At 37.5% G+C, this 27,396-nt stretch overlaps 1 protein-coding gene across 1 annotated transcript in view; it reads left to right on the top strand.

Moving 5' to 3' along the window:
* Positions 1–20,619, top strand: part of PKDCC (protein kinase domain containing, cytoplasmic) — a 41,253-nt gene extending 20,634 nt beyond the window's left edge. The window contains exons 3-7 of the mRNA XM_072409792.1: positions 19–290; positions 2,790–2,869; positions 4,128–4,235; positions 14,046–14,219; positions 16,156–20,619. Coding sequence (XP_072265893.1) covers positions 19–290; positions 2,790–2,869; positions 4,128–4,235; positions 14,046–14,219; positions 16,156–16,241 — 720 coding nt within the window. The 3' untranslated portion in view covers positions 16,242–20,619. The remainder of the gene's footprint in view (positions 1–18; positions 291–2,789; positions 2,870–4,127; positions 4,236–14,045; positions 14,220–16,155) is intronic.
* The last annotated feature ends 6,777 nt before the right edge of the window (positions 20,620–27,396 follow it).

Here is a 27,396-nt window from a genome sequence, read left to right as displayed (position 1 = left end):
TTCTTCCTTCATACACAGATTTGCCTGAGCTTGGTTCGGCTATTACACTACTTGGCACACTCCCCTCTGGGCTCTATAACCCTGTTGGATTTTCGTCCCCGTCAGTTTGTGGTCATTGACGGTGAATTGAAAGTAACAGATTTGGATGATGCCAGCATGGACGAGACGCCTTGTTCTAGCAACGACAATTGTTTCATGGAGTTCCCGGCCAGAAACTTTACGCTGCCATGCTCTGTTGAAGGCAGATGCCAAAATATGAATGAGAAGAGGAATCTCTACAATGCATACAGGTATTCCAAAAAAGGATCATGAAACCCTAAATTATTTGGTTAAATTAGTATCAGCTCACAAGAATTCTAAAAAAATTAATGGGTATTTTTTGCATATTAAAAACAAAAATAACAAAACACTTCCAATGTTATATTTAGCAACCCAAAAGGATGCCAATAAGATTGGTTGATGGTAAGGTTCACATACCCTTTCAGGAGTCTATTTACAAAGCTGACATTCACCGCAACATTCCCAGATGCAGAAAGGTACATGTTTTTCAATAGTAGTAATTGATTCTCCACCACGGAATGTTTCAGTGAATGTCAGATTCACTGCTTTATAAATAGATCCCTAAGTGTGCCTCAGTCTTTTTTTTAGGCCTAGTGGCTCTTTAAATTAGCCTACAACAAGTGCTTTTAAACTCTCATGATTTAGGCTCGACCTTTTGAACTTTTCTTTTTCTGGCTCTCCTAATCTGCCTTGTTTTTACAATCCCCTTTGAACTAACAGAAGCTTTCCTTGTTGCCCTAAATCTGTGCTTTCACAAAGGCCCGCAAGCTCAGCGTTACAGAGGCAAAGATCCTCTCCTCCTTTCAACAGACAGACAGTGTGTGCTGATTTATGACACTTCACATTAATCAAAGTACGATGATTTCAGCAAACGTAAAAGGCCGTGATGAAAATAAACTGCAGCCAATGGACTTCTCGTGGAAAGTCTTTATTCATTTCAAGCCGACTGCTAGTAAAAAGATTAGAGGGCTACTTGGCACACTAAAGTATATCAAAACTCCTGAGAAGAGGATCAAAATGTTAAGAAAACAAGGATTACAGGGACAATAGATATCTGCGGTCATTGTTGAAGCAAACAACAGAGTTTAGCTGATAATTATGGGTAACGTGACATGAGAGCAATATGGAAGCCACTAGAACATGGCTGCATACACGTGCAATTTATGCCAAAGACTGACAGATAAACTAATAGGCGGATGGAGAGGGGAGGGAAGAGAATGAGTGAGCGGCACCCAGCTGTGCTCTTCTCCCTGGACTTGGATAGCAGTTGTTCTCCGTCTGTTGATCATGTAGCCATCACGATGGATCAACGTTTGGCCACTGCTGTACAATGTTAGATTCTCACCCAAGATGAGCATGACTGTTTGTATCGGGCGACAATCCTCTGACATGTGTGGCCCAACGTTGGATCCATCGTGATGGCTACATGATCAACTGACGAAGCTGCTTGTTCCCTGGGTGTCATGCTAGTCCTATAAACAGAATCTTTGAACTTAAGTATCGATGGCACAGATTAAAGTCTCATACAGATATCCGATGGATGCTGATTGTTTCCAGTGACAGATAAATGAATGAGCCCTGTAGACACAGCACACTTCTCTTCTATGGAGAGGGGACAATGGTGCCCCTCTGTGCTCTCCTGTATAGTAGTAAATAGTGGCCATTCAACAATCTGTACATCTTCAGTATTTTACTACTTCGTTAACTAGTCTTGGGTGCCTACTGGCTAGGTGCCCTGGAGCGCTAACTGTCCGGCCTCTTCAATGCAGGCGTTTGCAAGCGTCAGCAAAAACCTAGCAGAATGGATTTCTTCTAACTTTTTGTTTTTTTTTGTATTGCAACTTCTTGAAAAGAAAAAAATCTTGCAAAAAATCTTGCATAGGCAGTTTCAAATCAAGTCTATGGAGACGGCTAAGGCTACAAACCACCCCTGGGCACTGCATGTAGTAAATGTTTCACGGCCACCACCAACCACCTGCAAAAACATTTTTTAAAATTCAGTTCAATATTGACAATTTTTGCAATGCTTTTGCACACATATATATATATATATATATATATATATATATATGTATATATATATATATACTTTTAATTTTCTTTAGAGTCCTTAAAGTTAGCAGTTTGCCTGAGTTAGTCTATAACCATCACACTGCCTATTGATGAATCTCATACAAATAGAAAAGTACAAAAGTGATAAAATAAAAGAAATCTGCTAGCTTAGCTCTTTTCTCTAGAAGAGTCCTAGGCTCTTACAGGTACGTTTTCTGCTCTATATTTTCCTACTACTGTTTAATTCATTATTATTTTGATATTCCTTTCCAAGAGCTCTGGCGCTAGTGGTCTGAAATGCTGGCAGAACACACTCAGAACTCAGAAGTTCTTCCATCGGTTATATAAGTGCCATAAATTTCAGGCGCATGCCAGACATCCCTGCAAATAGCCACCATGCACTGAGCTCTGCAGAGAGCGGCTGTGTTAATGGAGCATTTACAGGTGATTACAAGGCAGCCTTGTGTCTAGCGGACCTTGTCTCTGCAGTGCCAGGCTCCCACATTAGGGTCAGTTATGTATTTTTTATTATGATATATGGCTGTGTTTCCTGAACGAGGTGAGCAGCTTATTGCTCTTTGGAATTTTATTTTAAATAGTCTAATTATATGAGCGGGGCCACTTATAGAACAAGCAGTTTTATGTTGTTAAATGTGGATTTTTTTTCCTTTCTGCAGATTTTTCTTTACGTATCTCTTACCGCACAGTGCTCCATCCTCCCTGAGGCCTCTGCTGGATGCTATAGTCAATGCCACAGGTACGTAGACAATCTATCCCTGTCATCAGCCTATGATCAGTTAAAGTGTTCAGTCTTGTTGAATATTTGGCATGTAAAGCATTCACTGATATTGTGAAGCAGCCTATTACTGGCCACCATGCTGCAATGAAGGTAAGCTACTTTCTGTGTGTAAGCAGCGACCTCTCCGTAGGGGTCCAACAGGTCTCCTACTGCATTAGAGCTACAGTTCTCCAATCCACTGGAAGCATTTAATAATTTGAGCGTTCCATCTGTAACTTACAGATGAGGTTTATTCAGACATCAACAGAGAGATCACTTATTTTCCAAAAAGAATATTTTACCTTCTCTGAAGTATGATGGTCAGGAATAGTCTCTGTTGTTATAGCTTTGAGAATTCCACCAGCTAAACAAATAGTAAATCTGTGATCACGCACTGTTTTATTGCGCCTGGAATCAATTCTCAACATTTTACAGTAAGGTTTAATGGGCCTTTAAACCTTTCCACTCATCAAAATCTGTCTCCTTCCTCTCTTCATTCTTTCCTTTCTCATCAGAATCCCTTTTCTTACTTTCATTCCACTCGCTGCTCCGTCCTTCCTGGCTTCAGTCATTCATTCATTCTTTCATTCTTTCCTCCTTCTGACTCTTTCCCATCCCTTTTCTTTTCCTTCTCTTCTCTCCTTCCTTCCTCCCCCTTTCCCTCGCTTGCCATTTCTGTTCTTTCCTTCTTTTCTTTTCTTCCCCTATCTTTTCTTTCTTTCTTTCTTTTTCTTCTCTTCTTCCTGCTTCCCCTCCATTCTCCTGCAAAATTTTTCTTTCTTTCTTTCTTTCTTTCGTTCTTTCTTTCTTTCTTTCTTTCTTTCTCTCCTTCCTTCCTTTCTTCTTCCTGCTTCCCCTCCATTCTCCTGCAATCTTTCTTTATTTCTGTCTTTCTGTCCTTTATTTCTTCCCTTTTCCTTCCCTTCCTTTTCAGACATTTCTTTAATATATTTCCCTTCCCTTTCCCATCTAATTTTCATTTCTTTTTATTTCTTCTTCCATTTCATGATAGCTGACACTGCTGCTCAGAAGCGCATGTTACTGTAGGTCACCACAATGTGGAAAAATAATTCTAGCCTAAAGTCACATTTTGTTCCAGTAATGTATTCAGTATTGTATAAATAAAAGTTCCACTATTATACTGACAGCACCACACAGCTAACATTTAGTTATGACAATGATCCAAAACCTGCTCTGCCCCTGACTTCTGCTATAACAAATCTATTTCATTATTCAGGAGAACTGCGCTGGGGAATAGACGAAACGGCTGCCCAGTTTGAAAGGGTACTTTACTTATACAAGAATGGCTTGTATCTGTCCAATGCCACTAATGTACCTAAAGCTGGTAAGTATTCACTTTAAATGATGTTCATTTAACTTTCTGTTGAGTGATACATGTCATCACAGTGTAATTATGTCCGGAGGAGATACAAGAACTCCTTTGTCAATGGTGCAGCCGTAGTCTTGTTTTTTCACCAACGCATTTATTAGAGGAATGGAGAATGGTGTTTTTTTAGAATCTCCCTAAAGTTCATAGGACTTTCAAAGGAAGCTGTTGGAATCTTATCAGAATATAATCTGAAATCAGTATTACAAAAAAAAAAAAAAACCTTATAATAAGTTAAAAGAATCCTATAGAATATATTCCATAGTAAACTTTCCCTGATAGTTAATCAGTCAGTGCCATATAAAACACATGGCCCTGGAAGATTCTCCACCAGTGTTTGGTGAATGTCACATTCACTGCTTTATAAGTTCAGCATCTGATTGTTTTTGGTAAAACAGAAAGTCGAAGCCTTGAACTGTAAATAGCCGTGTATAAATCTAAATGTATCAATGCTGCGTAATAACAATAATCATTGTAAAACTAGGAAATGAAAGTGTTTGTAGTAAAACAGAACACATGCTTTCTGAACGGCTGAATTATCCCGTTCTGCAGAGTTTCAAATCCTTAATAAAATGCTTGTTATAGCGAGGAGGGGGAGAGGAGCGAGCAGGATAACATATGGAGCAGTTACCCGTCATGCGTCGCCCTCACTGTTTTCGATAGGAAAAAAAAAAAGATTCCTTTGAACAACACCAAGTGTGAAAAGCGATATTAACAATTACTCTGCAAATCCAGTGAAACAGCACGTGAAACCCAGCGTTCACATAAAACAAGGTTTAACAAGGTGAACCCTGATCGGGTTACAAAAAAATGTAGGCCTTAAGCTTTAAAAATGTTGGAGTTGTAAAACATTTATTGCACTTTAAATTATAATGTACTCCTCGCGTTGTTTCAGCAACCCCGCTGCACTGTACAGAAAGACTTCCAAAGCTTTTCCCTGTGTGCAGCCACGGAGCGTAATTACCTGGCCAGCACTGGGAAGAGCATTGGCATCCTCACACTTCCTTTGATAATTAATGTAGGAGATTTAAAAATATCGCTGGCATATAAATTCACAAAAAGCAATGTTTTCCCATAATTCCATTTAAAGTGCATTCCATGGCAAAATAAAAAGATCTGTTCTTTATATGCACATTTCCCCCTTGTTTATCCTTGCTAGTACTGCAATAAAATACACATTGGGTCTGATTTATTAAAGCTCTCCAAGACTGGAGAGGATACACTTTTAACAGAGAAGCTGGGAGATCCAACAAACCTGGAATGGATCTGGTCCAGGATTCAAAACATTTGCTAGCCAATATCAAATGACTTTGAACAAATCCATTCCAGGTTTGTTTTATCACCCAGATTCACTGATGAAAGTGTATTCTCTCCAGCCTTGGAGAGCTTTAATAAATCAGGGCCGTTGCATGAAATGTGCTCTTGATTTCCCGTTTGGGCTGCTAACCCACTTCTATTTTCTGCATTGACATCCAGAGTAATGTTGTTAATCTAGTATGCAGAACTCCCTTACTGTCCCACTCCATATGGATACATTGGCTTCCTTTCTAGCAAAACATTACCCCTGCCTTGTGTCTGAACGGCATGCCCCAATGCAAAAGGATCTTGGAAGATGTAGTCCTGGAAACATGCCTACTGCATGCATTTTTCCTGAATTGTAAACCAAACAAAAGAGAAATTTTATGCAAACACCTGGACCGATTACTTTTATACAAGCATTGGGGTGAGTGAAACTTGCTCACACCAGGAAAGGTGACATGCTTATAACAAATATAACTGCAATGCATGGTAATGCATTGTAGATATACATTGCAATGCAGAGTTAGTTGCGCCCAACCCCGAGCACACCTACAGTGTGCTGCAATGCATATACATAGGCTCTGTGCATTGCTTTGCATTGCATTCAAAAAATGAAGCAGAACTTAGTTTTCATGCGTTGGGAATCATTCACGATATTCCAGTGTGAACGACCCTAAGGTCTTTAAAATATGAACTATTCCCAGGAATTTAGCTTTATGAAAGCAAAATGATTGTGCAATATCAGACAGCCAATAAAACTACAAGAGAAAAGTTCAAAAGTTTCTGTTGGTTTACACAAAGGCGAGGATGGTGTGAACTGTTTAGTAAAGGCATGCAGTGCCGCCACGGGGTCACCGACCTAGAGTGTACCGGCAGGTGACAGCTGAAAAGGAACCTTGGGCCGCCTTCCAACTGGTAGCTAAAATTGGTAGTAAATGCAGTCAGGTTTGCTGGGGCTGAAATAACTGGTCATTAAGAGTGATTAAAATCAGATTGAAGGTAATCCCGGCGATGTAAAACAATGAAAATCTGGTCACAAGGCTTTTTTGGGCTAAAAACAAATCCTTATTAAATACTACAGGCTGGGTGAGGTATGCGCTTTTAAAGAATCTGTCAAATGCTCATATAGTGAGGGTTTAAAGAGAACCTGTCAGGCATTTATAATAATCTCCTTTTTTAAATTTTTTAAATAAAATGAAGCTATTTAAGTTTATCCAAAAACAGAAATGTGTTATATTGCAAGGTGTCCTTAGATGTGGCTGCAATAGTTTTCTTAGGTAAAGGCAATTAGGGGATGAGAGATTTGTAGCCCAAATCAGAAAAGAAGCCAGGGCTGACAAACAAAAAAAAACCTGCAAAAAGGAAACTAATACAGCCACCACATGTATGGACTGATAAACTGTAATATATTATATTAATAATTTTGATTCAGATTTTTTCATTAGCATATTCAGGAAATGGAGGGTGGGGACAGGAAAGGCAATATACAATCAATATAGACTAAATTCTAGCTGTGAGAACATTTCGGGCCCATGGTCAACCACAGGGTTCCGGCACATGCTCACCCACACTCCCAACATTTCCTATTCAATTGAATGGAAGATATTAGAAATAATTTTTTGCATGTGGCTGTAGCAGATCGCTGTGTGATCCCCAAAATCAATCTAACATGTAACATGTTCTTTAAACATATGTGCCACAGCCACAGCCACATACAAATCGGGTTACCCTCGGTGCAGTTTTCCTCTCCTTGCCACCCAGCAGCAATTGCTGAGCTGCCAGTCACTCGGTTTTACACCCGGGGTCTGAAAAGTCTCTTAATGCCTCAATACCTTTTATTTCTCAAGACCAAAGCTGTTAAAAAAAGGTTATAGTGAAACCTCAGCAATATTACATTTTTGTTTTTCCATTTCATTATTATTCTTTGCCACTTTGGGTCTTCCAGTATGATGTATGCAACTTTTCAAATTTATGACTGCTTTTCTTGTATTAGGCAAGTATTTATTTGTTTTAAACATCATTAGTCTGGAAATTGACCAGAACTTTGACCTTTCTGATGATGTGATTTACTGCTGGGAGACTCGAATTCCATTGACTTCATTTAAATAAGCTTCCTTTTCTAAAAGGAGACAAAGCCCCTAGATCATTAGCTGCCAGATAGAGCCTGGGCTTGGCATAAGCCAGATGGAATCCAGCCTTGTGCTCATCTAGATGAAGACCAACAAGGACGGAATGCAGGAAAAGTCTTATGTTGCTAGGAAAATGTAAACAGTTCTGTGTTACGCTTGTTGAAAACCAATATGCATGGAAATAGTTTTCCTTCCAAAAACTACTGAAGGCTGCTGGGTCTTCTAGTGCTGCTTGAATTTAATATTCCATCCAGGACAGTTAGTTGGTCCCCCGCCTACAAAAAATGAATTCTCTAATATTATTACATTAATAAAGCTTCGACATACTACACAGCACTTCACAAAGTCCATAGTCATGTCACTAGCTGTCCCTCAGAGGGGCTCACAATCTATTGTCCCTACCATAGTCATATGTCATTACCACATTCTAAGGTCAATTTTTTGGGAGGAAGCCAGTTAACCTAACTGCATGCTCTTGGAATGTGGGAGGGAATCAGAGTACCTGGAGGAAACCCACGCAAACACAGGGAGAACCCACAAACGCCATGCAGATAGTGACCGGGCTGAGATTCAAACTTGGGACTCAGTGCTGTAAAGGCCAGAGTGCTAACCACTGAGCCACCGTGCTACCCTTCTAGACAGGATTCAGAAACAATGCAAGAATAATATCAAGTTACTAAATCATATATTTTCTCTATTTTTTTTAAGTATTGATATTTAGGAGATGAATCAACCACCTAGGATGAGGTTATCAGACCATTGATTCTTCAGAGTTCTATGATTCTGCAGCCTTGATTAAGCAAAGACAAATTTAGATGTCTATGCATGCAGATATCCATAGACAATAGAGGGAAGGTTAATGTGGTGACACAATCAAACTGTCTTCAAAGATTATCCTCCCATAAGCAGTAGATTCTCCGATTTTTCAGTGGAAGCCTTACCCATGCACCATATTTGAATCTTGACATTTTTTCTGTGGATTTTTGTAAATATGAGCTAAAACAAGCCTGAGAATCACATAGAACGTCAGTAATTGGGTCATCTAAAAGGAACAATTGGTCTTTTCCTGTAATTTACATTCTAACATTTTACGATTTCTTTAAATATGCATACTGTAGTATTTTATTGTATAAATTTGTAATCGTAGTACAGCTAATAACTTAGGTCAGGCTTGCTGTAAACCCTGCATATACTCTCATGCTCTGAATATATGAGACTTTTGTTTTCAATTAGTTTTCAATTGGCATCAAAGATTATATGGTATTTGGAAAGCCTTGGGGGCAAAATTATAAGGTAAATATTGTTCTAATCTACAGCCATTTCCTAGATGCTGCTCCGCTAGCAGAACAAAACAAGCAGAAACAGACATCCCCAATCTACTAGAGAGAAATAAGACTAACGCTCAACCTTCATCTCAGCCATCGTTCCATGCGCTGTGCCAAAAGAGTTCATTTCGTAGTGTTGTATGGCAACATTTAATCAGTGTGCAACCTTAATATCCAAATTATATTATTTACCTTGTTAGAGATGCAAATAATAGCAAAACAAAAATCACAAATATAGAATAAGACATCATATAAATATGTAGAATAAATATAGAATAACATATCATTCAAAGATATATTTTAGCAAACAGTGATCCATTATTTCCTGTGATCAGAATCTTTTTTTCATTGAATAAACAAAATAATCGGAGCTGGAGAATAAATAGATTGTGCCTTGTAATATACCTTTTATTATTGTTCTTGGGTTTAGATACAATTTAAGAAAGGGTATAAAAACACAAGGGAATAATTGTTTTTTTACAATATATTAATTTTAAACACCGCCATACAATGTAAAATTTGCTGGTGGAGTTATATAAGTGACCCAGGCATTTCATTTCAGCTTCAGTCTTCTTAGAGATTCTATGGGTATTGAATATATATATAGGCCTATTTACCTGTAAATACTTCCTTGTGTAGACATTCAAAAACCTGAAGACTTTGGTTGGGTGCTGCCACGTCGGATGGGATGTCAGCAGCCCATAAGGCTAAAAATTGTCAATCTACAGCGCTGCATAATATGTTGGCGCTATTTAAATCCTGTTTATCAATAATAATAATAATAACAATAATCTGGTAGTTTTGTGTTCTTCTTTACTCACCCCCTTATGTAGCAAAGTGAAGGGAGGGATGAGGAAGCTGGGTCAGAGAAGAGTAGGAGGCATGAAGTATGAAGTGCACAATGTGAAAATTAAGCATTTGCTGGATTTTATTTTAAGTTGATAACAGGATTTCCTTAGGCATAATGCCTGGAGGAAGAGGGGAGATAAGGAACTTTATGGGGGTAGCATGAGAGGAAAGAAAGGGGATGGGATTGATAAGGAAGACAGACAAAGTGCAAATTTGGGCAAATCTGAGAAGGATGGAGCATGAAAGAAGGAAGCGGGAGAGGAAGGAAAGTTGGGGCAATAAGGCAAATGAGTAGAGATATTGGCAGGCATGGAGAGACTAGTATTGCAAGAGAAAGGTAGAAAGAAAAGAGGACAGATATTAAAAGAGATGGAGAGAAAATGTGGTATTAAAAAAAAAACAGGACAAGGATTGAGACAAAGGAAGGGAGCAAACATAAGTGCCATAGAAAGAGAGAACGACCAAGATTGGAGCAATAAAAAATAGAAACGCTGGAGAAAAAAAGGGAACAGGGAGAGAAAGAAAGATTGTGATCTATCGTTCTGGATTTAAATCGTGCCATTCACAAACACATGCACTGTATAACTGAGGAATAATTATTTACTTAAGCTTAGTATAAGCATGACCGTGTGGTTTACATATCACATGCTACGTACAATTGCAAAATATGAATCTGCTGAGTTATTACATCTAAATGGCATGTTTATAAATGAGCTAAGTTGTAATATTTAAAAGTGATTAATTCACTGATGGTTTGGGCAATAAAGGCAGCTCAGTGATGGCTGGAGAAACTCGGAGGAGCTGTGAACAGAGAACAAGAGGGTGGCTTTTAAAGCCATCTGAGACTGAAAGGCAGCCAAAGCAGGCTGGTAATATATTAGTCAGTGTAGAAGAGGAGGGTGAGAACATAAAGTGACATTTTCCATGTTCTCTTTCTCATCATCTATTAGAGAGAGTCATAGGGAATTTAGGCTGCGAGAGAGAGGGAATGAGCTATTACCACTTATTTATTCCTTATTCACTTTTAAGTAAATATTTACTGAGATTTAATCTTGTGGTATAGTTGTAAACATTGTCTGAAAGTAATTTTGGCATGGTTTTCTAACCTTGCTAATAGAGAATCTGTAACGTTGTCCATTCATCCTACTGCAGGAGTCATGATGGTGGTCCCTGTATAGTTCTGGAGCTGGCTAGGTACTTGATCTTCTCTCTAAAGTCAAGGGATTGGACTTTGATCCTCAAGTCTAAGTTCTGCATGTTGGTTCAGGCTCCTCAAGTCTAAGTTCTGCATGTTGGATAAATGTCTCCTATTTATGCTCTTTCTACAAGTGGCCATATGAACACATATTCCACCAACATGATCTATTGTTATCACCATCAGGTAACTGGTCTAGAACAATGGTGTTCATCTATCCTTAGAAAAAGCCTATTTGGATACCAAGTTTCTAAAACAGGCTTCAACGAAATGCAAAAAAGAATGAAAAACAATATTAATTTTATATTTCACACGAGTCTTAGCAAACTAAAAAGTTTATAATCAAGGTCGAGAAATATTTTCGTTTCTGTTTTGAATGGAGCATAATTGGGAAAACATTGGAAGACTGGTACTGTGAAAGTGATGCAGAAGACTGATGACTTTATAAAAGGAATGCACAATGTAGTCATTCATTTTCCTTTTATCAAGTGTTATAGGGAACATACTTATCGACTGCAACAAGGAAAAACAAATTACCACATTATATACCCAGGGGCTGTTTTTATCAAGTGTTATGATATCTAGAGCAAATGTCAGCACTTTGCCTAATTTACTGCATGTGTTAACTTATTATACATGTCCGAGGAATTAGAAGGCCTCTAAGCAAACATGTGGGCACCAGCCAGCTCCTTTCCCTGTGTGAAAAGGCACATCCAGATCTCTCCCAATATAAAATGTTGCAGGAAAAAAATATCCATTATTACATTGTTAGTAGTTGGTGATCCAACATGGTGGTTCTCTTTGGGACATAAGTACTGATTTATGCCTTGGGCTGTGAAAATCTAGCATCTCTATGGGCCTCAAGAATGAGAGTTTCTTTTAGCAGCCAGTTACTATCTGTATACACAAAATGAACATGCCGTATTCCTTAAGTAATTTAACCCTAGCTTTCCACTAAAGCAATAAATCTACAGATTCATGCTCCTATTAAACATAAAGGTGCCAATTCTGGCAGCATTTGGTTTTTCATAATATCACTTCCCCCAAACCATTTAGAAACATATTCACACTATAAATCCTAGCAGTTCAGTGACCTGGCTCACCCGGCTTCCTGAGACCTTAGTATCCAGGGAGGAGAGATATGTAACCTCTATATAATTTGTCACAGTACTGTAATCAATCAGTGCGGCCTTGAGCGACTTTCAGCTTTAGAACATCTTATGTTGCCAAACAAAGGAGATAACTTTGTGCAAAGCTAATCAAGTCAATTACAAAGCAATAGATAAAATTAATGAATGAAGTCTTGATGGCATTAATGTATTTTAAATCTTGTTATTGCCTTATTTACTTTACCTTACCCTCATTCCTGGGTGTGGCATCATTGGTCTTCTGGGTAGAGTTCATTGGAAAGGCTGAGCAGTGAAAATCTTGCAAGAAGACATTCCAGTCTATTGCAGAACTTTCTTCTCACAAAATTGAACCTGCCCTGCGTTCCGATGCATATGCAATTTAATAATTCCATACAAGTCAGCTCTATGTGCTGATCCTTTAACTGCATGCAATGTATTTAATTCATATATAAACTATTGAAAAGGGAAAGATTTGAACTTTGCTCATACTGTTTCTTTGGCTTGTTCGAGAAATTCATTGTTAGCTTTTTTTCCCACATCTATATAGATAACTCTCTGCCTGTTTTCCTTCAAAGTTGCAAAGGGATTACTTGTGGTGGATGCTGTTTAGTGTAAAGCAATTGTTTTATCAAGTGAATATTAATATATCAGGTCACTGTAAATATTGTCTTTAAGCGTGTATCACAGAAATAAACATTGTGCAAAATAAGCAATTCTATCTTCCGTGTGTGCCTCTGCACCACCTTTATTTTTAAGCAGCTGGAAGGTAAAGAGGCGCATAGGACTGGGTAGATCATAAGAAACACCAAAATGCTGAAACAAAATGGCATCATAATTTTAGTGTTTTTTTTTGTTTCTATAACTTTTTATTTTTGGAAAAGTTAAACATTTTATCTCCTTTGCAGAGATTTCCTATAACTTCCTCTCCTTGTGACACCAATACAAGAAATTGAGTAGTGCCCCTTTAATTTTTGTCTGGTTTCTTCTTTCCTAGCCAGTGAGGGAAAATCTTCCCATTTGGAACACAGAGGGCTGTAATCATTTCCTACTCTATCAAAAGCAAAATAAAATGCCCGTCATTGGGCATTAAACAAAAAATAATCAAAGGCCAGCTCCCAGCAAGAGAAGGGATGAATAGCGTTAGTTTTTTGTCCAGGGACTCCCTTCCATTCCTGCTTTCTCTTCCGATCTCTTCTGTATTTGGCACTTCTAGAAGGGATGAATGCCCGTATTCACCATCAAAGCTGGTTCCTTCTTCTGACCCTATGGTAATGCAGGACTCAGCTTTGATATAGGTAGGAAGACAGAGCTACAGCATAGTGAACACTGGCCTCCAATGTTCCCGGAAGTGTCATTTGCTGTAAGAAGTCTACAGCATTGGAAAGAAGAAAAAGATGGCTTCCCTGGATGTGTGACCTCTTCTCTTGCTGGGAACTATTAATATTTTTACACTGTATTTAAATTGCTCCTACAGATTACTCAGCACTTTAAAAAAGTCCATAGTCAAAAGGGCTTACAATCTAATGTTCCTACCATAGTCATATGTCTTTAACACAGTCCAAGGACAGTTTCGGGGGGAAGCTAATTAACCTAAATGCATGTTTTTAGAATGTGGGAGGAAACCCATGCAAATATGGAGAGAATTTGCAAACTCCATGCAGATAGTGTCCCGGGTGAGATTTGAACCTAGGACCTACCGCTGCAAAGGCCAGAGTGCTAACCACCAAGCCACTGTGCTGCCCACTAGCCTTTTGATTTGTTTGAACATCTAAAGTACCTTAAAACTAATGCAATCCTCAGGATTAGTGTGTCCTTAGCATTTCCTATTTTCTTTGTTTCAGAGTACGACCGGGTAGAAGGCGTTTCTATAGTAGAAGAAGACTACAGATGTTGGCCATCTTATCATCATGATGGATGTCTTCTCTCTGTGTTCAACTTAAATGAAGCAATAGATATTTGTGAAAGCCATTCTCAGTGCAAGGCCTTTGTCTGGACAAATCAGACAACATGGACAGGTAATGTACACTTTCATTGTACATCTAATTCTATGATTTTTTTTGTTAATCATTATAGTAATTGTTTTATAAAAAAAATGGTGCAAAACAAAAAAGAGGCAAAGACCTCAGTGTTTCATTTTCATAGTTTGTAAGAGATGAATTTTGTTTGGTATTTATGGATAAAGGGTAGTCTCAGTATAGGTTATGTTGCAACAATATTTCTGGGAAGAATCTGTTGAGGTTTTTTTTGTATAATCAGTATTCAATCTAATGTAATGAAGTTAAACTTGCTCCACTTTCATGAATATATATGCAGACGGGTATTTAAAAATAAAGACAAATGGATGTCTAAAGACCATCTTTTCAATTTGATTATTGCTGTGGTCAGCATTTGGTCAGGGTTTATTTTAGTTTTTTGACTCCTAGTAGCAGCCCCTTGTTCTTGTCATGCTTATAAAGCCGCATACACAAGTGCAATTATTGTCGTTGGAAAGGATCTTTCATATCTTTCAGGATCTTTCTTTATATATTTAATGAACAATTAATTAACATTTTTCTGATGTTTTTTGGGGAGTCCCATAAACTCATCCCATAGTTACATATCCACCAAAAAACAACAAACAACATACTTTTCATGCACTGTTGGTCAGATCCTGGACTCATATTCCCATATTAAGTTTTTCTTTAGCTTCTAAAATGCAAGTTAAGCAAGCTCCATGTAAGTCCTTCTGAACAAAGTCATACTACAATAAGGAAATCTCTCTCCGGCATGAAAAATCAAAAGTGAACCATCTGCAAAAAAAAGCTGCAAATTCCTTTGTGTCGCTGAATAAGTCGCTGACTTCCATCCAGTGAAGCAGATGGTGCCCAGTTCAACAGTCATCAGACCAGAAAGGAGTATCTAGGGAGGAAAAACACACAACACTCTAGTGAAAGATAGGCCGAAATGAATGTGGAAGTGCAGAAGGATGGATGGTGTAATTGAGACTAAGCAGACAGCCAACAATTCTCAGCTCTTCTGCACAAGAAAGCTGTTATTATTGAAGGACACAGAAAAGCAGAATCTGCCTTGTTAAATAGCAATCAGACAAAGAATATCAGAAAACATACAGAGAAAATGGGAGTAGGTGGTGTTATGTTTAATTAGAATTAAAATGCTGAAATCACTACAATTCTCTGCACCTAGACTGTGAGAAGTTAAAGGGATACCATTGTAAAAATGAAAATATATATTTAATATGTTCATAATAAAGAGATTACTTTGCCATACCTACCTATCTGTTAAAAATGTGTTTTTGATGTTGCTTATGTATGACATAGAGCATAAGCATGGAATGGCAATAAATGGCCAAGGTTTACAAAGCTGCCCTGTATACTTAAAGTACTCTAAAGTTTGCTTAAAGTGTACCTGAACTCCAGATGTATTTCTAATTAAATGTATTTGGATGTATGATTAGCTACACATATTTACATTGCATCTGTAAAGCCACATTTCTCAGATACTTCCATTTGCTGTCTGTGGACTTGTTGCCAGTCTACAGACAGGGGGTCAATATACCGAAGGCATAGAATGGGAATTACTACTAATTACGGTTGCAGTGGGGTTGCAGTACAGTTCCTGGAAGGGTAACGCATGCAAACGTGCAATGCACAAGGGCAACGCATGCAAACATGTTGACCTGTGGTGCAGTTTATTATTATTATTAATATTATTAAACAGGATTTATATAGCGCCAACATATTACGCAGCGCAGTTTGCCCCTCCTGGAGGCATAGCAGCAGTTTGCTGTGCACCTGGAAGCAACTAACCACATGGTTTTCGACCCCAAGTCTGAGATTGGTCTAAGGCACACTTATATGACATCTTGTTAAAGCATGGCATTTTGGCTGCTGAGAAATCGATTTTTTTAAAATATTTTATTAATGATATAATTTTTTTCTTTTACTTCCATAGGCCGGCAGCTTGTCTTCTTCAAAACTGGCTCAACGAATCTCACCCCTGACCAAAACAAAGCTATATACCTAAAAACGGCCCACTGACAGACTTTTCTAGCTAGGAGAAAGGTCTGATCAAGGTGTGATGTGGATATATTTGGAGGAAAAAAATGCACTAATTATCATTCTAATTTCTAGAGTGCGATACATTTTTTTACCTGAATTGCCAGGGTGGATGTGCAATAAATTAGCAAATTTTATAAAGTGACTGAAAACAGAAAGAAAAGAAAAAAAATGTGATACACTGTTAGAAACAAATTATTGGAATATATGGTGATTATCTTCAAATTGTGCAGTGGAACTCAGCAGTGACATTGGCAGATTGGTACCAGCACACCGATGTCATTAGGCTACCGGCATTACGATCGGAAGGACTTGTCTCAGTGCGTTGGTGATTTCCATGCAGTGTTATTACTTACAGGGATGGGAAGGTGATTATTTGTCATGTTCTAATGTTTAATCATAAATTATATTGTCATAATTGTACAACATCTTCAAAGGCTCAGAGGGCCCATTCACACATTGATCAATGGTATGGCATTCATTTTGAAAGGTTCCCCAATCTGTGTATAAAACACACCAAAAATATAGCAGGAAAAAGCATATACAGGAGGTGTGATTTTGCTGATCACATCAAAGTGTACCTCAAAACACAATAAAGCATGTTGCAGCATAGTGTGATCGGGCCCTTACATCTCAACGTTTGGTTCATTTTTCCACCTTTAAATTTTTATGACCTGGTCAAAGGTGGCCATACACAAACATAATTTGTAATAGGTTAGACCTTAGATTCAAAACAAGTAGGAAGCCCTCCCAGCTGAATGTCAGAAGTAGCTGTCAATGAGTGCATCCAAGTAAGCAATCAATACAAGAAGATATTGATCATTTACCTTGGTCGTGACCCATCAACCATTGTATGGACAGCTTAAGAATTTGCACCCCAAGATACATGACTTTTATTGGTACGGGTTTCTTTGCCAGGGGGGATTTCGGCTCCTTTTTGAATAGTGAGAGATATCTTTTTTCATAACTCATGAATGCGGATAATGCAGTCCAGATTTAACAGCAGTACCACCTATGGATACAATATACCATGGGGCAAGACCAAGTTGTCACAAGAACCATGGAAAATGCCATAGCTGACTTTTTTATGCTAGTTTCCCGGATGTCATGTTTATGCATTGGCCTCCATATTTAGAGTGCCCTAGATTAGGTATAGATAGAAGAAACGCATATTTTAGATCTTGGACTCAAAGGGCCTGATGTATTAAAGCTTTCCAGGATGGGAGAAGATTTACTATCATGAGGAAACCTGGATGCTCAAGCAAACCTGGAATGGATTTGGTCTTGATTTCCAAACATTTTTCAAATAATTGAAATTGATTTTAAGAAATCAGTTCCAAGTTTGCTTGGTCACCCAGGTTCTCGCATGATAGTCTATCTTCTCCAGTCTTGGAGAAATGTAATAAATCAGATCGAACATTTATTGAGCATTTGAAGAAGACCTGCAATATCAGACACTTCTCTTGACAGGGTCACAGTAATAAACCTTAAGATACAATGGCCCTTGTAGAGCCATTGGGTATAGAGTGGAGGGTATAGATTCTCCTTCTACACTTGACTCTTCTTTTTATAGTACCAGGTGGTCTTTTCTACAAGGATTATAATGCTTCCCAATATGTGTCATGGAGCTCAGATTGTGCTTCATGAATAAAATATTTTATTTTACTTATCATATGGAAGCTTAAAAATGCATTTGAAATATATAAGTGTTCTACTATTTATAAATAGGTCTGTAAATTAGTCAGCAAATAGGGTGACATGTGATCAGGGTTCCTTTTCTCCCCTTGATTATTCACAAATTTAGGAAGATGATAATGCAAGATTATTATTAATGGCCTCTTGGGCATTAATTATCAAGAGCCGGCCTTACAAAAAACCTGCCTGCCCCTGCCCCTATTTCTTGATTATACTGCCCCATCGGGGAAATCTGTAGCATGTAGATTTGTAGAATTTCTACAATGACAAGTTTTCAGTTTGGTGGTGCATCTGCTATTTATTGCTGGGCCGCTGTTTTCTGTTTTTATAATGCAAACCTGACCGGATAACCGATAAGAAAAATATAGTTTCCAAGGATTACACAGTTAAAGTGTTTCTTTACCAAAGTGTTAGTTTTTACCAGATATATCAGCGTTCTTTAATTTGCAAACTTGCAAATACTTTACATATTTTCAAAAACTTTCTAATGTTTTACCAAAAAAGTTAAGAAAAGTTTAACTTATTCAGCTTTCAAACCAAATAGATTACCCCCACCTATAGGTGTAAAGAATAATTAATTTACAAGCATTGCATATTGAAAAGGAAAGAATTTTAAATCTTTTTTTTTCTAACTTGAGTTGCAGTTAGCTTGAATCTCATTGGTTGCTGGGGAACATCAGAGAGGCTGATTTTCAAGAACTGAAAAGGTGGATCTTAAGGCATTAGTAACAAATTCTCATGGGAAATTAAATAATCAATTAGATCAGTCTTTGTTTTCTAGATTTTTTAAATAAAATTAGCTAAATTTTTGTTATACAAAATGTTATATTGAAATCTGTTTTAGGACTTTGGCAAGTGTTGCCACATAGATAAACATTATGTAAGACATAGCTGAGTGGCAATAGTTCCTGGAATCAAGGTAAAAAAATAAAAAAAAAATAAAATGGGTCTGGGTTGATGGGCATTTGTTTGCTTAAGGATGGTTTTGCTTTCTACGTTTTTTAGGAATGCAAACTCAGATTGAATCAGGTCATAGGCAGGTCATAAGGTCAAATTCAGGTCAAATACATTTGTCAATGAATGCTGATTGCTTCTAGTAGCATTTCAAGCCGGTGTTAAACTAGCACCCAAAATCTGTCAACACAGGCCTCAAAGACTTCCAAGCAGCCAATGAGATAGTGTCTGCCAATTTTAATGGATGGTAGAATATAAAGGTAACGTTATGATTTTCTGTTATCCATCGCCTCCTATGTATTACAATGTCAACCCATGAAATGTCTGCTATGATCATGCAAAATTTTTTGGTTTATTTTATATCATTTCAGTGCTACCTACTTGATGTGAAAATGTAAAAATAATGTCAACCTTTAGGTAACTAGTATTTTGTGTGTTAGGATATGGTTGAGTGGTTAAGGATATGTTCACACTTATGTTATGGTGTCATTTCCATGCAGTGTATTCCCTACTATAAACTAACCATGGCCGCAATAGTTGCATTATTAAAGCCATTACTACCTAGCACAGAGTCATTATTGGGATCCAGATCCAGAAACATCACTTCTAAGTGTTTCTAGTACCAGCTTGGTTTAGAGCGTCGTTCATTATAGGGTCCAAGGCTAACAATTGGGATCCATGCTGCATTCTCTATGGACTGAAGGCACTGCATTGTGAAAGCACTGCTGTATAAGTATAAACATATCATAAAGAAAACTACCATCAAAATACATCTTTTAATTGTATAAAATTACTTGTAATTGAAAATGACATATTGTAAATTATTTGATAACGGTACATTGTTGTATAATTCTATGTATTGTACTCTTTTTCTTAAAGGATAAATGCGTTTAGATAACAATCGCTTCAACACCTCTGCAATCATAAATGTAATAGGGCTTCATTACGGGGTTTTATAAATTCTTGCAAAAAATTTTACAGCCAACACTGCCAGATTATAGTTCTCTCTGAACAGTGACCGAACAGGGTTTTATTATTTAGCACCCAAGGCAAAAAGGCAACACTACCCCACCCCTTCCCAATGACGGGGGTTATTATTCTGTAGCATAGGTTGTAGGTCGTGCCCATTTTTTCCATCCCTACTGCTGTCCAACCAATCAACCAAGACTGCCTACCTTCCAGTTTTAAGTCCCATCATTATTCATCTAATGCTTTCTCTTGATTGCAACACATTGAAAGACACCACCTTGGCCAAGGAAAAATCATAAATGAAAATTGTATTTTAGCAATAAATGACAAATAACAGGTATGCTTAGATGACTTACCAGTTTTGCAGGCTTTATTGCATTTATTTTTGCAGAAGTTGGTGACAAACGTTCAGTGGAAGCTTGTTATCTGTAGTGCACTTAGCGCTTGCAGAATGCTGTAATTCCTGCTGTAACCTGCAGGGTTCGCTGTGGCTACTGCTGCCTATGGGGAGGAATTAGCCACCATCTAAATTCCCTCCACTACCATAAGAAAAGAGTAAAACAGTTAAAATAATCTGACACTGCGACAGACAATTTTATTTAATTTTATAGGATGTCAGTGTGAATTTTGATGATTGTTCTTCTTTTGCAATAACTACTTGATCCTAGACGGTGCTGAAAAAAGTAGTATTTAAGAAGGTACGTTCTGTATCTGATATATTTGCTTTCAGTGAAAGCTGCCACTGACACATGAACAAACCAAGACAGATGACATAGTTGGTGGTAGGAAGTAAAATATATGTATAAATGTTTCATAGAACTTTCACCCAGGATTTGTACATAGTAGAAACCAATTAGAAAATTGTGTACATTCTGGATAAAGTTGTGTGAATAATGTCCTAAAACATTTTGAGTATAGTAAATACAGAAAGTATTCTAAATAGGCCATTCAAAACAGCAAAACTTTGAGGTTGAAATATGAAAGTTAAAAAGAATAAACAGTGGGCCTGATTTATTGAAGCTCTCCTAGGCTGGAGAGGATACACTTTCATCAATGAAGCTGGGTGATTCTGCAAACTTGTAATGGATGTTGCTACCTGGAATTTGCTATTTGTTAGTAAATGTTTTTAATCCTTGACCATCTATAGATCCATTCCATGTTTGCTGGATCACCCAGCTTTACTGGTGAAAGTGTATTCTCTCCAGCCTTGGAGAGCTTTAATAAACCAGGCCCAATGTGTCAATAAAAGGCATTTACATACAACAACATGTGGATTTTCTGTAACGCCACACCATCGTTTCTACATGCATAGTAGGTTTAATTTTGAATGGCACCCCAATGTACTTTGCAAACATACCTCAATGCACATGTTTTAATACATTTGAACATATGGATAATTTCCAATTCAGCATTGTGATGTGCTTTGTTTAAAAAAGGTCCCTGATTGAATATTTCATATTTCAAAATGAAAGGACTACCCTATCACAAAAAATGTCCCATTTACACTATGGCACTGCAGTAATGACCATGTATCTGTCACATATGTTAGTCCAACATGGTGCTATTTATTCTGGCAGCCCAACTCACTTTGGGCATTGCAAAAAAAAAGAAAAAAAAAGAAAGAAAACTAATGTGCGTTAGGATAACCTGCTATGAAATGCTTTATGCACTTTTTTTGATGTTTTTTGGTACATCAGGCAAACCAATTCATTTCCAGTATATAAATACATAATACATAATAATAATAATAATCAAAAAACACTTAAAATAACTCTAATTTCTCTAATACCATTAATTATTTTTTAAAAGAAATGGTTTTTATTACTTTTCAAGAGAGAAACACAATAAAAATCAATAATACAAAGAACAACATACACAAGCTACAACAATCTGTTATGCATCATATGTTTCATGTTATAACTCTACAGACTACATTTTATTTTGCTGTAAATTTGCTTAGATAAAGTGATCACTATTCTAAAAAAAATATATTAAAATATAAGTTTCAAAACACTAAAACATTTTTTCTAGCAATTTAAATTCTGGACATGAAAATAATATAATACATTTTTTCCACAAAATAAAGTGCTGAAAATATAACCCACTCTGTATGAGTGCAGGGAACACATGAGAGACGTTAGAACATAGAAATTACATACAGTATGACCATATGGCTCTAATGACTTCAAGTATGAGAAAGTTTAGGTCTCTTGACAAAATAAACACTTTTAATTCATTTTGAAGGCACACGTTTCTATTCATAGATGTCTTGTGTCGCTTTCTAAAATTCAATGCAGACGTGGGATGAAAGACTTCCAATGATTAGAAATCTTTGATATTTTATTTATTTATGTTATATGTCTTCACACAACTTTGATATTATTTTGGTGAATATTTGGAAACATGACCCTTATTTTATTAAAAAAAAATTAAGCAACTCATAACACAATATTTTTATGTTTACTAAAACGATTAGGGTTTCTTAAATTATAATTATATATAATAAATTATATAAATGCCAGCAATGAACTTCTCTTATGTGGTTCCATTTGATATGTTAAAAATACCATTGAAAGTGTGCAGGAAAAACCCCTTGTTAAATTATGCCATATATCTTGCAAGCTGATGATGTCCCGGGCCCTCTGTCCCCTGCTTTGGCCGCACTTTTGGCAGTTAGATCTTAGTGTCTCAACCAGGGTTCTATGGAACCCCAGGATTCCTCCAGGGGTTTCTAAGGGTTCCCTGAGAAATAAGGAATTTGTGCCTCTCTGGTGATTTTAAATGAAACCAATGATCTTTGGCTGTCTGTAAAGGTGACATTCTTCCCATTGGCCAGCAATGTAAGAGGCCTTCTGCCTACTGACCACCATTCTAATATACCCTGAGCTGTGAATATAGTCTTTGTAGTAGGGGTTCCTTGAAGATTTCAAAGTTATTTCAAGGGTTCCCCCATGTTAAAAAGGTTGAGTTAGATTGTTCCTCCGTATGCCTTAGCATATGTTATGGAGCAGGAGAGAGGGGAGGGTATGTGTAGCACTAGAGGGGCAACATCACTTCTCCACAGATACATTACAGCAAGCAAGTGTTGCCACCCTTATCTAGAGTGTGTTTCTGATAGGATCACCACTTGACAATAAATGCTTTGCTGTTTAGAAAGTGTTTGGACTGTAAAATACTACAACATCCAAGTTCTCTAGAAACCAAATAAGATAAATCTTCAAGTAAACCTAATTTTCTTATTCTTAAGGTACACCGTAGGGGGCATTCCGAAGTAAACAACCCCTGAAAACAACCAATCACCACCACAAACTTTAACAATCGATTAAATTTTGCATTGCTCATTTTTCAGGTACACAGTAAGTGGTGTTCCCATTGGCCATTCATTCCTGATGATTGTCAAGGTTTGTTCCCAGAGAAAGCTCCCTCTGTGTACCTCCCCACTTTTTGGTAGCTCTATCTATTGCACCTTTGTCACTTCTACTCTTCTCCCTTGCTTGTCCCAGAACCGAATACAGAAACCGAATACAGAAAATGGATTATGCCTGGTAGGCAACTAAACCCAACAACTTTTCTGATTTGATGTTGATGAATTTGATGAATATTGCATTACAAGGTAGACAGTGGGATGCATCCCCATTGGCACCGAACCTAGACCAAATTAAAAATTAGGATTATTTGAGGAACACTAGTTATTTCCTAAAAACCATATAACCAAAAGTATGGTCTGCTACTGATGTCAAATGAGAAGAACCAGATCACAATCCATGCTCCAACTCATCCCAAAGATGTTCAATGAAGTGGTGAGTCCATTTAAACAGAGGGAGTCTGAAAGTAAGCGACCTCTGCGGTACCCTGTTTGTAGAAAGTTTACATTGCCCTGTGAATCCAATACCATGGCTGCACCGTGTATTCATTGTTCATTCTTGAATCAAAAATGTTATACATATGGTTAAAAAAAACATATAAATCATCCACCTAAAATGCAAGAAAGACAACAATTAGATGTGAAGTTTCACACAACAGTCATTAATTAACTAGAATGGAATGTTTTTGTTTTATTTGTATGGATGAAGGAGGTCAGGAAATTAGTAAGACTGATAATCAGTCTGGAATGATGTGGAAATAACTTTTCATTAGCCAATACACAAAAGATGCCAATGGATGATTTGGCTGACTCAGGGACCATCTTAGGCTGAATCAGACCACTGGCTGACCTCTCTCAGGGAACGTCAATCCTAGCCTCCTCCCTTTCCCTTTTCCACTGAAATAAACTTCAATGCTGAGCCAAGCATTCATGTTTATGTGCCCCATGGGGACCAACAACCACCTTTATTTATAGACACCCTTGCTTTTTAAATATTGCCTTGCCAAGCAACCAGTAGGGGAAAATAAGCATTTATGCAGCTTTTTGTGAAAATCATGGTAGTGAAAAGCTACATAGATTCAGAAGATTCACAAACTTTTATGTGCCCACACACTGCAGATGTGATCATTTTAAAATGTTTCATCATTCATTTTTTTAGTTTTAGGTACAGTGTGACTTTTTATTGCTCTGAAGTGCATATTCTCTACATGGTGACAGTGGTTACGCCAAACAAGAAGTGCAGAAAAACCCTCAACAAGAACATGGACAGCAATTAAAGTTGACAGGTGGTCTAGGTTACCAATATTTTACCAGGGGCCTCTAGGTTACCAATATTGTACTAGGTGGTTTCTAGGTTGCCATATCTTACTAGAATTTAACAGGTTGCCAATTCCTTACTAGAGGATTCTAGGTTGCCCATAATTTACTACGGGGTTCTAGGTTTTCAATATTTTAAGGGGGTTTCTAGGTTGCCCATATCTTACTAGGGTGTTCTAGGTTGCCTATACTTTATGAGGGGGATTGTTCTAGAATGCCCATAATTTATTTGTGGTTTTAAGTTGACTATACCTTACTAAAGGATTCTAAGTTTCCTTATATTTGACTAGGAGATCCTAGGATGCTGATAGTTTTCTAAAAAGAAGTAAAATAAAACAAAGAATCAAATACCACCCCACTCTATCCAAAAAAAGGCTAAACATTTATTTATTGGAACCAGATGCCCAGATTTGATTTATGATTACACTGAAACTAAAGTCTAGGAGAAAGTGGTTTCTTTAATTAATTACTGAACTGCTGCATGTCCAGAAAGCTCTTCTTCTCAATGACCATTAATAGAAACATGTCAGCATTTGAAGGATTTTGGTTTAGCTCTACACCGTGAAGATAAATATGTTATTGTTGCCGTTGCAGTTAAACTTTCATGTTAGATTAGTGTAACAGAATAGTCTTTACTTATAAAATAATATTTCCATTATTCTGCTGATTTCTACACCATATTCATCATCCAAAACTAACAAAGTGCTCAGTCTAAAGTATAATAGAAGATGTTTTCCTACATTGAAAACGTGTTGCTTTCGAAACCACAATCACTCCGTAACTCCCTCCTCTTATCTTAGATGGCAAGATGGAAGCTGCTCTGTACGACTGTGGTTTGGCCGAAGACATTGTAACTGCCCTATGATAGGCAGTAAAATAGTAAAGTGGATCTGGAATAATTTTGTAGGAACATTGCCATGTTTTACTCTACTTATGTACACCTTTTAGCACCAGTGCAGGTTTCTTCAGTCAGCCATGCAATTGTTACCTAGTCTAAGTATGTCTGATATTCATAGGGTAGTGTATGGAAAGCATGTGAAATCCAAAGTGTTGTAGCGGCCACATACAAATTTGAATAGTACCCTGTACAACCGGGTTGTCCACCAGGTGGTGCGCGATCTACCACCGATCGCAAAGGCAACAAGAGTAGATTGCGGAGGCCTGCCTTTCAAAATGAACTCTATCACACATAGGAGTTATTAAGTCCAAGTTGGTATTGTTGGTAGATCATTTTGACTTTGTCATTTTAAAAGTAGCTTGCAAGCCAAAAAAGTGTAGGCACCCCTGCTGTACAACCTAACTTCCCAAAAAACATTTATTGGTACGGATGCAAGGGTGAGCACATTGGCGCAGAACTTCCACTTCTGATAATTGCACCAACAGTGCCACATCATATAATATGAGAATGTGCCTGGGCTATGGGCATTAAACTATCTACTTTTTCTGAACAAGCCATAAACAAGCCCCGACTCACCTATCTAGTTGCTTTTACTGTGAGGTTATTCATTATCAAATATCCCTTATTATCACAACAAATACTCTTTAATCAGTTTAGCTTGATTTCTAACAGTTTAAAATTGCATGAGTGAGTGTAAATAATTGAAGGCTGGTAGGCTGTCAAGATCTGCAATTCATAGAAAAAATATTTTATTACCTTGAATGAGGAGTTTTATTATAGTGCGTTTACTGCGTGTTTAGAATGTGTTAGGAGTTTCTGTTGATGATCTTTCTGTTGAAGAAAAATTTTTTTTTGCTTACTGGTGTATGGCCTGCAATGACCTATGGGGTGTGTTTTTAGCCCCCTTTGCTGCTAACTGAATTTCTCCCAGTTGCTACTAGATGGAGCTGTGTGGGGACAGAAAGGAGTTTAAGCATTGGAAAGAAAGTCAACAAAGATGGACAGAAGTTGCTTCCTTTTCATCAAAAGTGGATGGACACAGGGAGCACAAAGAACCTCAGTCAAAGGGAGGTCTAATAGCTCTGGAGCCCCAAGAATATGAAACTTGGATTGTTAAGATCCCCAGAGGCTGTAATAAAGCCAGTTTTATTTGCCATGACTTTTAACCCTTTTACTAGGAAATTCAACATAGCATTTGGGCATGTGTGACTGTTCCATGCTGCCCCGGCTATTTTATTAGCTTAAACTGGATGGTAATGCAATTTGGGAGCCCTGAAGCTCACAGGATAATCTTCAGCTACTAATCTTCAGCATACTGACACGTTTCAGCACATTTTATAAAGACACACAAGACTTCCCGCTCATCTCATCACTCTTCAAATCCGAGCCTACTGACAACAAAATGGTATCCTCATGTGGTCTGAATCAGTCAGCAAGGGAGAGCAATATTTGTGACAAATATGCCTAATGCTTCGTCTATCTTCCCGCTCAGTTTCCTGCTTCTTATTTTGAATCAACAGGGTTTCTAGACATATGGAATTCCTATTAGAAAAGTAGAAAGATCAGCTATCACTCCACAAATGACTGCAAATAATAAAAAAGTGAATAGATGATATTTTAATATTATTTTTTAATACAAAGGGTCTTCTTAAGCAACATATCTATTGGCCCTAACCATAGACATCAGGATCCTATGGGAGGTGGTTGGAAGAAGAAATCTTGCTTTAGGTGGCAAACCCCTGGGGGTTGGTTCTTACTGGGCCTTATGACATTTGACCTGTCTTCTAGTAATAATGTCAGTGATCATAGGAATGCCATTTCTACATCCAAGAGCATTCAAGAGGGTCTGCTAAAGTCTCCTGCTGCCCAAAGAGTAATGATCATCCAATGTCAAAGGGTAAGTTTAGACCCCATAGAATACATATGCTTCATCGGACCCT

This window comes from Pyxicephalus adspersus, chromosome 4 (genome assembly GCF_032062135.1).
Source record: "Pyxicephalus adspersus chromosome 4, UCB_Pads_2.0, whole genome shotgun sequence".
Lineage (NCBI taxonomy): Eukaryota > Metazoa > Chordata > Amphibia > Anura > Pyxicephalidae > Pyxicephalus > Pyxicephalus adspersus.
This window is presented reverse-complemented; position numbering and strand designations above follow the sequence as displayed.